We start from the raw sequence: 15,242 nt of genomic DNA on the forward strand, positions 1-15,242 counted from the left end.
CCGGTCAGGCGGAGAATTTTTTTTTTTTTTTTGTGATGTAGAGAAGACAAAAAACAGAAAAGAGTAAGAAAACTCTGGAATTTAATCTCATTGATGACTGATATTGTGTCTCACGTAATATTGTGTCTCACGTAATATTGTGTCTCACGTAACATTGTGTCTCACGTAATATTGTGTCTCACGTAATATTGTGTCTCACGTAACATTGTGTCTCACGTAACATTGTGTCTCACGTAATATTGTGTCTCACGTAATATTGTGTCTCACGTAACATTGTGTCTCACGTAATATTGTGTCTCACGTAATATTGTGTCTCACGTAACATTGTGTCTCACGTAACATTGTGTCTCACGTAATATTGTGTCTCACGTAATATTGTGTCTCACGTAACATTGTGTCTCACGTAACATTGTGTCTCACGTAACATTGTGTCTCACGTAATATTGTGTCTCACGTAATATTGTAACTTGTAAATTGGTATATTTATGTTTGTTAGGTAGATTATTGGTGTATAAATCCGACAAATGGATGAATAAGACACATGTGCAACACTTAGGTATCCTTAGTGTGGAGACATTTCGCCCACTAGTGGTTTTATCACTGCAGTGCGAAGAATACTCACTGGAGGCAGTGCAAGACGTCGGGAGGTGAGTTCAGCCTTGATAGGTGTTCAGAACCTGATAGGTGTTCAGAACCTGACAGGTGTTCAGTCTCTAAGTTTAGGTTGGGTGTGCTGGGTTATTGTCTGGTATAATACTGCATTTTCTCTGTCCGTAGGTGTGTTGGCTAGTGACGCTGGTGGTAACCCCGCTGTGACGGTTGTGCTGGAGGGTGACGGTGACCCAGCGGCACTCCTGCAGCTGCTGTGTGTGCCCTCACCCCGTCACACCCACCACCCACACCCGGCACACTCTTTCCCCATCAGCCACACTACCCGGCCACCGCACGACAAACGCCTCCTGAATCCAGTCGAACTCCAACCGAAATATCAACCACTTTCTGTGGGATTCCACGAAAGAAGTAATCCATCAATCACCCTGTCACCTCCGCCGCAAGGAATCCAGAGGAGGGAGAGGGAAATGAAGGAGATGGTGAAGGAGGACAAGCCTGGGGGTATGGGGAAGGAGTGGGAAGTCGGAGTCAACAGCTCAGAGACCCAGCAGAGTGGAAACTTGCCTCCGGCAGCAGGCGGTGACGAAGACGATGACGGGGGAATGAGAGATAAGAAGGAACGCCAGAGAAGAAAGGTAGATAACAAAGATAGCACACGAGAACACAGGGCAAAGTTGATTCTCATGGGAAGATGTAATAATGCTGATAATAGCGAAGGAGGAGAGAAACGGGGATGCAAGGCAGGGAACAACGTCAGAGAAAGGAAGGCAAGCGAGAGACAGAGAGACTGTGAAAACGGAAGATGTCCTTTACCTAGTCTGCCTCCGGCGCCCAGACTGAGATTAACAGAGATCAAGGGTCTCTCAGCCAACACCGGCGAAGACTATAACGAACTCGCTCGACGTATTAGACAGAGAAAAAGGCCTCAGAACGAGGCAGCCTCAAGGGACGTAATGAAGCCGGGGTTGCCAGACTCCGACACAACACCAACAAATATTACCTGGAGCACCTGGCTGCCTCTCGCAGGAGGCGCTGACGAGGACCCAGGAGTGAAGGAACCTGGTTCAGAGGGCACGACCAGTCTGGCCTCCTGGCGGGTACTTTACCTACACCCAGACCTCAGGTGAGTCTTAACACTCGTGTATGTTCATAATATTTCTTTTAGAGTTTTTACTAATGTAAATTAATAATAATAATAATAATAATAATAATAATAATAATAATAATAATAATAATAATAATAATAATAATAAAAATAATAATAATAATAATAATAACAGACAGTATTTAGCTGCATTTACATATTTAAGTTATTACGTAAATTTACGAATATTAGTGGGTTGCGTAATCGAGACATTAATTCGTAAATTTTGAGCCAATAAAAAAAAACCTATTTTCTTCGTAAATTAAGATCAAGCGTAGCCTAATGTAGACTTTAAAGGTAAATTCTAAGTTAGATTATTTTATTTTATGGTAAACAAAGAAAGCTTCGCAACCATAGATCCCAAGATACAACATCTCACAGCTCATTTAATGTGGTAGCAGATCTATAATACAATTCTGAGTGAGTATGTAACTAATGAACGAAAGATCCTCCCTTACCCCCGAGGCCTGGTTATGGACAGGGCCGGGGGGCGTTGACCCCAAAAACCCCTAAAGGTATAATCCAGGTAAAACGCTTTTTTTTTCAATATTCCCCAGAAAATAGTGATGTCCGTCTCAAATCCTACGAAATTTTACTCCCAGTAAACCATAGATTATCACCCAGTTCAGCCGAGGAGGTGAAAAGAATATTAATGCAATTGATGCACTGTTGAACATAAATATAAAAACGTAAGCTACGGGGCGAAACGTTGTCTCACTAAAACCTTGTCTGACTTTACATTTACATAATTTGTGCACTATTATTATTTAAAAAAAAAAGTCTATCGACTGCCGACGGGTCATAAAAAACACAGCTGACCTGAATATTAACGTCAAGAACACATTAATAATAACATGAAAGTAAGGTTAAAGCCAACTTCTGATGTACAGTTATGTACACTAAGAGATACACATCTCTGACTCCATACACACACAGATATACACATCTGTATACACGCTGAGATTTACACAACCCTGTGTGTATGTGCACAGGATGATACACCTGAGTGTATATACGCATATCTCTGGATGTATATACACTGATACATATATATATATATATATATATATATATATATATATATATATATATATATATATATATATATATATATATAGTATATATGGTAGACAGTAACCACCCAGGGAAGTACTACCGTCCTGCCAGATGACTGTGAAACAGAAATCTGTAACTGTTTTGCATGATGGTAGGATTGCTGGTTTCTTTTTGTGTCTCATAAACACGCTAGATAACAGGGATATCTTGCTACTCCTACTTACACTTTGGTCACACTTCACAGACACGCACATGCATATATATATATATACATATATATATATATATATATATATATATATATATATATACATATATATATATATACATATATATATATATATATATACATATATATATATATATATATATATATATACATACATCTAGGTTTTTCTCATTTTTCTAAATAGCTCTTGTTCTTCTTTATTTCTTCTATTGTCCATGGGGAAGTGGAAAAGAATCTTTCCTCCGTAAGCCATGCGTGTCGTATGAGGCGACTAAAATGCCGGGAGCAATGGGCTAGTAACCCCTTCTCCTGTAGACATTTACTAAAAAAGAGAAGAAGAAAAACTTTATAAAACTGGGATGCTTGAATGTGCGTGGATGTAGTGCGGATGACAAGAAACAGATGATTGCTGATGTTATGAATGAAAAGAAGTTGGATGTCCTGGCCCTAAGCGAAACAAAGCTGAAGGGGGTAGGGGAGTTTCGGTGGGGGAAAATAAATGGGATTAAATCTGGAGTGTCTGAGAGAGTTAGAGCAAAGGAAGGGATAGCAGTAATGTTGAAGGATCAGTTATGGAAGGAGAAAAGAGAATGTGAATTTGTAAATTCAAGAATTATGTGGATTAAAGTAAAGGTTGGATGCGAGAAATGGGTCATAATAAGCGTGTATGCACCTGGAGAAGAGAGGAATGCAGAGAGAGAGAAATTTTGGGAGATGTTAAGTGAATGTATAGGAGCCTTTGAACCAAGTGAGAGAGTAATTGTGGTAGGGGACCTGAATGCTAAAGTAGGAGAAACTTTTAGAGAGGGTGTGGTAGGTAAGTTTGGGGTGCCAGGTGTAAATGATAATGGGAGCCCTTTGATTGAACTTTGTATAGAAAGGGGTTTAGTTATAGGTAATACATATTTTAAGAAAAAGAGGATAAATAAGTATACAAGATATGATGTAGGGCGAAATGACAGTAGTTTGTTGGATTATGTATTGGTAGATAAAAGACTGTTGAGTAGACTTCAGGATGTACATGTTTATAGAGGGGCCACATATATATCAGATCACTTTCTAGTTGTAGCTACACTGAGAGTAAAAGGTAGATGGGATACAAGGAGAATAGAAGCATCAGGGAAGAGAGAGGTGAAGGTTTATAAACTAAAAGAGGAGGCAGTTAGGGTAAGATATAAACAGCTATTGGAGGATAGATGGGCTAATGAGAGCATAGGCAATGGGGTCGAAGAGGTATGGGGTAGGTTTAAAAATGTAGTGTTAGAGTGTTCAGCAGAAGTTTGTGGTTACAGGAAAGTGGGTGCGGGAGGGAAGAGGAGCGATTGGTGGAATGATGATGTAAAGAGAGTAGTAAGGGAGAAAAAGTTAGCATATGAGAAGTTTTTACAAAGTAGAAGTGATGCAAGGAGGGAAGAGTATATGGAGAAAAAGAGAGAGGTTAAGAGAGTGGTGAAGCAATGTAAAAAGAGAGCAAATGAGAGAGTGGGTGAGATGTTATCAACAAATTTTGTTGAAAATAAGAAAAAGTTTTGGAGTGAGATTAACAAGTTAAGGAAGCCTAGAGAACAAATGGATTTGTCAGTTAAAAATAGGAGAGGAGTGTTATTAAATGGAGAGTTGGAGGTATTGGGAAGATGGAGGGAATATTTTGAGGAATTGTTAAATGATGATGAAGATAGGGAAGCTGTGATTTCGTGTATAGGGCAAGGAGAAATAACATCTAGTAGGAGTGAGGAAGAGCCAGTTGTGAGTGTGGGGAAAGTTCGTGAAGCAGTAGGTAAAATGAAAGGGGGTAAAGCAGCTGGGATTGATGGGATAAAGACAGAAATGTTAAAAGCAGGTGGGGATATAGTTTTGGAGTGGTTGGTGCAATTATTTAATAAATGTATGGAAGAGGGTAAGGTACCTAGGGATTGGCAGAGAGCATGCATAGTTCCTTTGTATAAAGGCAAAGGGGACAAAAGAGAGTGCAAAAATTATAGGGGGATAAGTCTGTTGAGTATACCTGGTAAAGTGTATGGTAGAGTTATTATTGAAAGAATTAAGAGTAAGACGGAGAATAGGATAGCAGATGAACAAGGAGGCTTTAGGAAAGGTAGGGGGTGTGTGGACCAGGTGTTTACAGTGAAACATATAAATGAACAGTATTTAGATAAGGCTAAAGAGGTCTTTGTGGCATTTATGGATTTGGAAAAGGCGTATGACAGGGTGGATAGGGGGGCAATGTGGCAGATGTTGCAGGTGTATGGTGTAGGAGGTAGGTTACTGAAAGCAGTGAAGAGTTTTTACGAGGATAGTGAGGCTCAAGTTAGATTATGTAGGAAAGAGGGAAATTATTTCCCAGTAAAAGTAGGCCTTAGACAAGGATGTGTGATGTCACCGTGGTTGTATAATGTATTTATAGATTGGGTTGTAAGAGAAGTAAATGCGAGGGTCTTGGCAAGAGGCGTGGAGTTAAAAGATAAAGAATCACACATAAAGTGGGAGTTGTCACAGTTGCTCTTTGCTGATGACACTGTGCTCTTGGGAGATTCTGAAGAGAAGTTGCAGAGATTGGTGGATGAATTTTGTAGGGTATGCAAAAGAAGAAAATTAAAAGTGAATACAGGAAAGAGTAAGGTTATGAGGATAACAAAAAGATTAGGTGATGAAAGATTGGATATCAGATTGGAGGGAGAGAGTATGGAGGAGGTGAATGTATTCAGATATTTGCGAGTGGACGTGTCAGCGGATGGGTCTATGAAAGATGAGGTGAATCATAGAATTGATGAGGGGAAAAGGGTGAGTGGTGCACTTAAGAGTCTGTGGAGACAAAGAACTTTGTCCATGGAGGCAAAGAGGGGAATGTATGAGAGTATAGTTTTACCAACGCTCTTATATGGGTGTGAAGCATGGGTGATGAATGTTGCAGCGAGGAGAAGGCTGGAGGCAGTGGAGATGTCATGTCTGAGAGCAATGTGTGGTGTGAATATAATGCAGAGAATTCGTAGTTTGGAAGTTAGGAGGAGGTGTGGGATTATCAAAACTGTTGTCCAGAGGGCTGAGGAAGGGTTGTTGAGGTGGTTCGGACATGTAGAGAGAATGGAGCGAAACAGAGTGACTTCAAGAGTGTACCAGTCTGTAGTGGAAGGAAGGCGGGGTAGGGGTCGGCCTAGGAAAGGTTGGAGGGAGGGGGTAAAGGAGGTTTTGTGTGCGAGGGGCTTGGTCTTCCAGCAGGCATGCGTGAGCGTGTTTGACAGGAGTGAATGGAGACAAATGGTTTTTAATACTTGACGTGCTGTTGGAGTGTGAGCAAAGTAACATTTATGAAGGGATTCAGGGAAACCGGCAGGCCGGACTTGAGTCCTGGAGATGGGAAGTACAGTGCCTGCACTCTGAAGGAGGGGTGTTAATGTTGCAGTTTAAAAACTGTAGTGTAAAGTACCCTTCTGGCAAGACAGTGATGGAGTGAATGATGGTGAAAGTTTTTCTTTTTCGGGCCACCCTGCCTTGGTGGGAATCGGCCAGTGTGATTATATATATATATATATATATATATATATATATATATATATATATATATATATATATATATATATATATATATATATATATATATATATATATATATATATATATATATACATATATATATATACATGTATGCACCTGGCAGTGTGTATACGCACAAAAATAGCAATACTTAAAAAAAGACTGAAATCTGAAAAAAAAGTATATACAAATTAATATATATAAATTAATAAAAGGCTATAATCAAGTAATAATAGTAGTAAATACTACTACTACTACTACTACTACTACTACTACTACTACAACTACTACTACTACTACTACTACTACTAATAATAATAATAATAATAATAATAATAATAATAATAATAATAATAATAATAATAATAATAATAATAATAATAATAATAATAAGAAGAAGAAGAAGAAGAAGAAGAAGAAGAAGAAGAAGAAGAAGAATTTACATATTCTGAAATACAAGATTAAAGAAGGTTCATTTAATCGATTTGTACTTTATTAATTGAAATCTTTATAATTTAAGGGACATATATCTCTGTGTATATACATTGAAATACACACACACACACTCACACACACACACACATACACACACACACACACACACACACGTACACACACACACACACACACACGTACACACACACACACACAAACACACACACACACACACACACACATACACACACTCACACACACACACACATACACACACACACACACACACACACACGTACACGCTCTCATCATAATGTCAGCGTTAAATAAATTATAATAAAAATCCCTCGTCCTTATTAGTTGTGTGATCTACAGTTTATCCATCAACTTGTTATCTTAACATCAATATTCATATAAGAACTTTATCATCAATTTCTTGCAGCGTCTCCTTGTTGATGATGATAATATTTAAATGTACACATATAAACTCTCAAGCTGGGAAACACGCACACTCGCGTGCTTGCACACACACACACACACACACACACTCACACACACACACACACAGCATTCCGATACCTTAGTAAGGAATCATTCAAGACACTGTACACCGTGTATGTCAGGCCCATACTGGAGTATGCAGCACCTGTTTGGAACCCGCACTTGATAAAGCACGTCAAGAAACTAGAGAAAGTACAAAGGTTTGCGACAAGGTTAGTTCCAGAGCTAAGGGGAATGTCCTATGAAGAAAGATTAAGGGAAATCGGCCTGACGACACTGGAGGACAGGAGGGTCAGGGGAGACATGATAACGACATATAAAATACTGCGTGGAATAGACAAGGTGGACAAAGACAGGATGTTCCAGGGAGGGGACACAGAAACAAGAGGCCACAATTGGAAGTTGAAGACACAAATGAGTCAGAGAGATAGTAGGAAGTATTTCTTCAGTCATAGAGTTGTAAGGCAGTGGAATAGCCTAGAAAATGACGTAGTGGAGGCAGGAACCATACACAGTTTTAAGACGAGGTTTGATAAAGCTCATGGAGCGGGGAGAGAGAGGGCCTAGTAGCAACCGGTGAAGAGGCGGGGCCAGGAGCTAGGACTCGACCCCTGCAACCACAAATAGGTGAGTACAAATAGGTGAGTACACACACACAAGCACCTATTGCACTCACACGAATAAACACTTACAAGTACACGCACAGACACTGACGCATGCACGCACACACACATGCACGCACACACACATGCACGCACACAACACAGCTCGGCGAGTACAGAGTTCAGTGGAATTTTTAAAAAACATGAAGCATTAGGAAGATAGCGACGTCTTCAATATTTTAACGTCAATGAAAGTTGTTGGTGCACCTGTGCAAGACTGCTAATGACATGGCAATGTTGGCAAGACAACCCGATGATGGGGGTGAGAGGGAGAGAGGAAGTAAGGAGGGAGGGAACGCAGGTAAAGCTGAGGAACAGGGAGAGAAGGGATGAAGAGGAAGATGTTTAACATACATGAGGAAGAATGAACTTTCTTCATTTTTTTAAAGAATTATGAACCTAATGATGTGAGGTATATCTGGTACAATGATGTGAGGTATATCTGGTACAATGCTGTGAGGTATATCTGGTACAATGATGTGAGGTATATCTGGTACAATGATGTGAGGTATATCTGGTACAATGCTGTGAGGTATATCTGGTACAATGATGTGAGGTATATCTGGTACAATGCTGTGAGGTATATCTGGTACAATGCTGTGAGGTATATCTGGTACAATGCTGTTTGTTGTCACCGTTCAACCTAGTTGAGTGGTAACAGACGCGTGTGACTGTGGTCACACGCGTCTGTGAATCAGTTCTTAAGTGAATATACCGGTAAACGATACAAAAATTGTTTGTTGCTGTTGCAGTGTGAGCGTGAGGGGACCTAGACTGATGCTGCGACCTTCTAGCGACCACCTCCTCCCGTCTTCCCCCGTCCTCGTTTTTCATCCCGCTTCCCCTTCCTTTCCTCGCTCCTCTGTCCCATATCGCAGGACGTCCTCCTTCCGTCCTCACACTGGCGCCTCCAGCCTCTTCATCACCTTCCCGGCTCTCCTCGCTGCCTCCAATTCCTCTCGTTTCTTCCCGTCTTCTGCTGCCTCATCTCCCCCCCCACGTCTACCCTCAACCCAGTCCCCGTCTATCCCTTCCAGTGAATTTTCTTCCTGTTCTTCACATCCCTTTTCCCTCCATCCCATTCCTCAACTCTCAAGCGTGTCACCTGCGCCATCACCACGCCCTCTGATTTCATTACCACGCCTTCTCACTCCATTACCACGCCTCCTCACACCATTACCACGCCCCCTGACACCTTTATCAAGCCTCCACGCCTCATTACCACTCCTTCTTCGCTCGCCACCACGCCCTGGGGCATCGCCACTCGTCAGGGGCACCCTGGCGCCAGGCCTAAACATACCCGAGGGAGGAAGACCAGACGCCCTGGCTGTTGTACAGTGCCTACCCCCAGGAGGGGGACCAGCAACCACTGCCTACGTCTTGCCAGGTACAGTGCCACCTTGTTGTTTCTTTCCAGCAGACACCCACATGTTGTGTGACTATTTTGTAGGCGCCCTCATGTTGTGTGTCCATCTTGTAGGCACCCACATGTTGTGTGTCCAAACTGTAGGCACCCACATGTTGTGTGTCCAGATTGTAAGCACCCACATGTTGTGCGAACAGGTTGTAGGCACCCACATGTTGTGTGTCCAGGTTGTAGGCACCGACATGTTGTGTGTCCAGCTTGTAGGCACCGACATGTTGTTTGTCCGGCTTGTAGGCACCCACATGTTGTGTGTCCAGATTGTAAGCACCCACATGTTGTGTGAACAGGGTGTAGGCACCCACATGTTGTGTGTCCAGGTTGTAGGCACCGACATGTTACGTGTCCAGCTTGTAGGCACCGACATGTTAATAATAACAGACTGGTTATTGAACGTGTGTTTACATTGTCTGCTACATTTTTCCACTTAATATTTCAAGATCTACTCACAATAAAAAAGGAAAAAAATTTATATTTTGTATGTTATTGACTTTGAAGCCGTGAGTGAGTCTGTTCAGCAGCGCTGCAGAACAGTTGTTCAGCAGTTAGAAGACGGGCTATAAGGTCGCCCGAGACGTTCTGCATAAGCAGAGGCTGTCTGCTAAGCAGGTTAAATATGTCTGCTCAGCCCATATCAGTTGCGTTATGCTTTTTATGGAAATAAAGTTGACTTTGTCATTGAACGTTCTGTTAAAGAGATATCTCTGCCACACCCTGTCACACACACACACACACACACACACACACACACACACACACACACACACACACACACACACACACACACACACACCAACTGCTGCAAGACTCGCAGCAAGATTACTGAGTTGTGGGTAAACTTGCGTCCGCTGATATTTTACGAGCGTCCGGTAGGTGCAGTAAAAATTGGGGAAGATAATCCAAGGTGGTAACAATGTCGAAGTCCAGCCAGTGATGGCGTGCAGCACCGCCCACACACGCCCTCCCACATACGCCCATCCACACCCCCGTCCACACACTCCTTCAATATGTCTCTCTTCTCCTATCCCTCGCCTTCGACTCCTACTTTTCGATTCATTTTCCTGTTCTTTCGTTGTTCGCTTTAGGACAGACGACGTGTGAGCCCAGATTACTGCCTTCGATTTAAACACTTATGAAAAAATATTGAAATATTTAAAAAAAATAAAGGCAGCTAAGATATTTGTACGTAAAAATGAACGACCAAAAAATGTCCATCAGCCTTTAAAACACACGAGCGTTCGTAATTCTGTAAAATCCCATTTTTTGGAATTAAAAATTCAAAAGAGAATTAGTACATAGGATGCAAACATTTTTTTATGTTATTACAAGTCAATGTTCAATTAATAACTAAGTTACGGAAGCGGCTTGTAAATGACCAGTTGATAAGACACAAACAACCCGCACCTGGGAGACAGAGAAGCTTCCGACGACGTTTCGGTCCGACCTGGATCCTTTACAAAGTCACAATGACACAAAAGAGTGAAGTTAGTTTAGGTCAAGTTCGTCAGGAAACAGGACAAGTGTCTCCTGACGCGAGTTGGAGCTTTTGGTCATCTGACCGAGACCTTCCGCTGGCTTACCGATTCACCCCATTAAAAATTATGGTCACAGTTATAACCATTTTTAACGTGTGCCACAAAAGAATGAGGGAGCCAGTATATATAGACGAAGGGGACAGGGACGGGACCAAGAGAGGAAGAAGAAGAAGCAGTAGTGGTGGTAATGCTGGTAGTGAAGTAGTAGTAGTAGTAGTAGTAGTAGTAGTAGTAGTAGTAGTAGTAGTAGTAGTAGTAGTAGTAGTAGTAGTAGTGGTAGTGGTAGTCGTAGTAGTAGTAGTGGTAGTGGTAGTAGTGGTAGTGGTAGTAGTAGTAGTAGTAGTAGTGGTAGTAGTAGTAGTAGTAGTAGTGGTGGTGGTAGTGGTAGTGGTAGTGGTATTAGTGGTAGTGGTAGTAGTAGTAGTAGTAGTAGTAGTAGTAGTGGTGGTAGCAGAAAGTAGGGGGAGCAGTTTAGTGCGGGTTATCTGTGTATTGTTCAAGTTATGGTATTATGCTTTCTTCTTCTTGATAAGACACATGTGCAACACCTATTTATCCTTATCGTCAATGATGATACCTAAGTGTCGTCCATGTGTCTTGCTTATTAGAAGGAATAACCGCGAGTGCGTATATGTGTACACTTACCTCTATGTGGTTACCGGGGTTGACTTATAGCTCCTGGCCCGCCTCTTCGCTGGTCGCTACTAGGTCTGCTTTCTCCAGGCTTAAAGAGGCTTATCGTGTGTGTGTGTGTAAAGAGAGAGACTATAATTCAGTCAGGGGTAAAAATGCTGTATTTCCTGCAGGAAAGAAATCATTTCCTTCTACCATCTTGTTTATTACGTTATTTATACTTTTTATTAAAAAAGATTTCTTGGAGTAAGTTTTGTGCCCCAGAGTGTTAATGTTTGATCCTCTCAGTGTTCCCTGTGTTACCTTGTCTCGTGTATCAGGCGCTGTCTACTGTCTCGTGCATCAGGCGCTGTCTACTGTCTCGTGCATCAGGCACTGTCTACTGTCTCGTGCATCAGGCACTGTCTACTGTCTCGTGCATCAGGCGCTGTCTACTGTCTCGTGCATCAGGCACTGTCTACTGTCTCGTGCATCAGGCGCTGTCTACTGTCTCGTGCATCAGGCACTGTCTACTGTCTCGTGCATCAGGCACTGTCTACTGTCTCGTGCATCAGGCGCTGTCTACTGTCTCGTGCATCAGGCACTGTCTACTGTCTCGTGCATCAGGCGCTGTCTACTGTCTCGTGCATCAGGCGCTGTCTACTGTCTCGTGCATCAGGCACTGTCTACTGTCTCGTGCATCAGGCACTGTCTACTGTCTCGTGCATCAGGCACTGTCTACTGTCTCGTGTATCAGACACTGTCTACTGTCTCGTGCATCAGGCACTGTCTACTGTCTCGTGCATCAGGCACTGTCTACTGTCTCGTGCATCAGGCACTGTCTACTGTCTCGTGCATCAGGCGCTGTCTACTGTCTCGTGCATCAGGCGCTGTCTACTGTCTCGTGCATCAGGCACTGTCTACTGTCTCGTGCATCAGGCACTGTCTACTGTCTCGTGCATCGGGCACTGTCTATTGTCTCGTGTATCAGACACTGTCTACTGTCTCGTGCATCGGGCAGTGTCTACTGTCTCGTGTATCAGGCACAGTCATCTGTCTCGTGTCAGATACTATGCCATTCCCTATCTCGAGTATCAGGTATTGGAACGCTTCCTGTCTCGTGTATCTGACACTGTCATTCTCGGCCTCGTATTTTCTTTTCAGTGAATGGAACATGCAGTATTCACTGTTATCAAAGATGTTAACACAAGCGCCACATTAGGAGAAACCGTCACGTTACGCTGTTGTTTCCCCTCGCTATTATTTCTGTAAACAAACAGAGACATAGAGCAGTGTGCTGCTACTCTGTTTTGTATAACAGTTGCGCAGTAGGGAGAAATACTGTATTTTCCTATTTTCTGTCGCACAAGATTAGACTCATAAAAGGTGCTTAAATGTGTTAGTCTGAGCTGGAGACTTCAATGAGGATATTGTCAAGTATTCCATTATAGGTTCGTCAGCTACGGCAGCTTCAAAGGATTTCTTCCAGAATAGCTGGAGTTACTATCACTTGAGAATACTTATCTCTTGGGACAGCCTATCTCATCAGGAGGAGGAGATGAATTAGTTGGGAGAGATGGGAAGGACAGGCGTAGATGATGAGATAAGGAGAGGCAGAGGAGGGATAGCACCGTCTTATCAGCTTGACTGTTATCCCACCGACACTTTGTTGACAACAAGTTCCTCCTGACATCTTAATGAGTAGTTCCTATCACATGTCACTTTTTTCTTAAATACCAACAAAGGGGATAAATAGAAGACTTCCTTCGCATTCTGTAATGATAAAACATAACTAGATTTATGGACTACAGAAGACATAAGCAAAGACAGCCACCCACTCACACAAGACACTTACTTTCAACAGTCACCACTCACGTACTCAAGTCAAGTAGCACAGTCGCTCACCACACATGATCATCACTCAGTATCATCAGTTAACGCCAACAGGAACGAGGAACGAGGACACAGAACTGCTGACTACACCATCCTTTATGAGAGATACACTAGACTTAATGTAGGAGACACCTCGTAAGATATTAACGCAAGGTAGGTAGGTAATATCTTCAGGAAACAGGAAGAGTGTTTCCTGACGCGGGGTTTAGTCATGTGATGATTCGCAGCTCTAGTTTTTGGTTATCTGACCGAAGCCTTCCGCTGGCTTACACCTCCACCCCCTTTAAAATTATGGTTATGATTATAACCAATGAGATTATTTAACAAGAATTCACGAATATTAACAATGTTTGGTGTACACACAACACTCACAATGTTTGGTGTACACACAACACTCACAATGTTTGATGTGCACACAACACTCACAATGTTTGGTGTACACACAACACTCACAATGTTTGGTGTACACACAACACTCACAATGTTTGGTGTACACACAACACTCACAATGTTTGGTGTACACACAACACTCACAATGTTTGATGTGCACACAACACTCACAATGTTTGGTGTACACACAACACTCACAATGTTTGGTGTACACACAACACTCACAATGTTTGGTGTACACACAACACTCACAATGTTTGATGTACACACAACACTCACAATGTTTGGTGTACACACAACGCTAACAATGTTTGGTGTACACACAACACTCACAATGTTTGGTGTACACACAACACTCACAATGTTTGGTGTACACACAACACTCACAATGTTTGGTGTACACACAACACTCACAATGTTTGGTGTACACACAACACTCACAATGTTTGTTGTACACACAACACTCACAATGTTTGTGCACACAACACTCACAATGTTTGGTGTACACACAACACTCACAATGTTTGGTGTACACACAACACTCACAATGTTTGGTGTACACACAACACTCACAATGTTTGGTGTACACACAACACTCACAATGTTTGGTGTACACACAACACTCACAATGTTTGGTGTACACACAACACTCACAATGGTTGGTGTACACACAACACTCACAATGGTTGGTGTACACACAACACTCACAATGGTTGATGTGCACACAACACTCACAATGTTTGGTGTACACACAACACTCACAATGTTTGGTGTACACACAACACTCACAATGTTTGGTGTACACACAACACTCACAATGTTTGGTATACACACAACACTCACAATGTTTGGTGTACACACAACACTCACAATGTTTGGTATACACACAACACTCACAATGTTTGATGTACACACAACACTCACAATGTTTGGTGTACACACAACACTCACAATGTTTGGTGTACACACAACACTCTCAATGTTTGGTATACACACAACACTCACAATGTTTGGTGTACACACACAAATGTACACACAACACTCACAATGTTCGGTGTACACACAACACTCACAATGTTTGGTGTACACACAACACTCACAATGTTTGGTATACACACAACACTCACAATGTTTGGTGTACACACAACACTCTCAATGCACGTGGAATCCACAAGGATGAACATGTTCACACTATGGCTTGGTACAACATAAACATAAT

At 42.1% G+C, this 15,242-nt stretch overlaps 1 protein-coding gene across 1 annotated transcript in view; it reads left to right on the plus strand.

The window, feature by feature from the left end:
• LOC138853651 (uncharacterized) overlaps nt 1-15,242 on the plus strand; it is a 490,873-nt gene that overhangs the window by 356,436 nt on the left and 119,195 nt on the right. The window contains exons 2-3 of the mRNA XM_070091659.1: nt 778-1,735; nt 8,923-9,557. Coding sequence (XP_069947760.1) covers nt 778-1,735; nt 8,923-9,557 — 1,593 coding nt within the window. The remainder of the gene's footprint in view (nt 1-777; nt 1,736-8,922; nt 9,558-15,242) is intronic.

This window comes from Cherax quadricarinatus, chromosome 36 (genome assembly GCF_038502225.1).
Source record: "Cherax quadricarinatus isolate ZL_2023a chromosome 36, ASM3850222v1, whole genome shotgun sequence".
Classification (NCBI taxonomy): Eukaryota; Metazoa; Arthropoda; class Malacostraca; order Decapoda; family Parastacidae; genus Cherax; species Cherax quadricarinatus.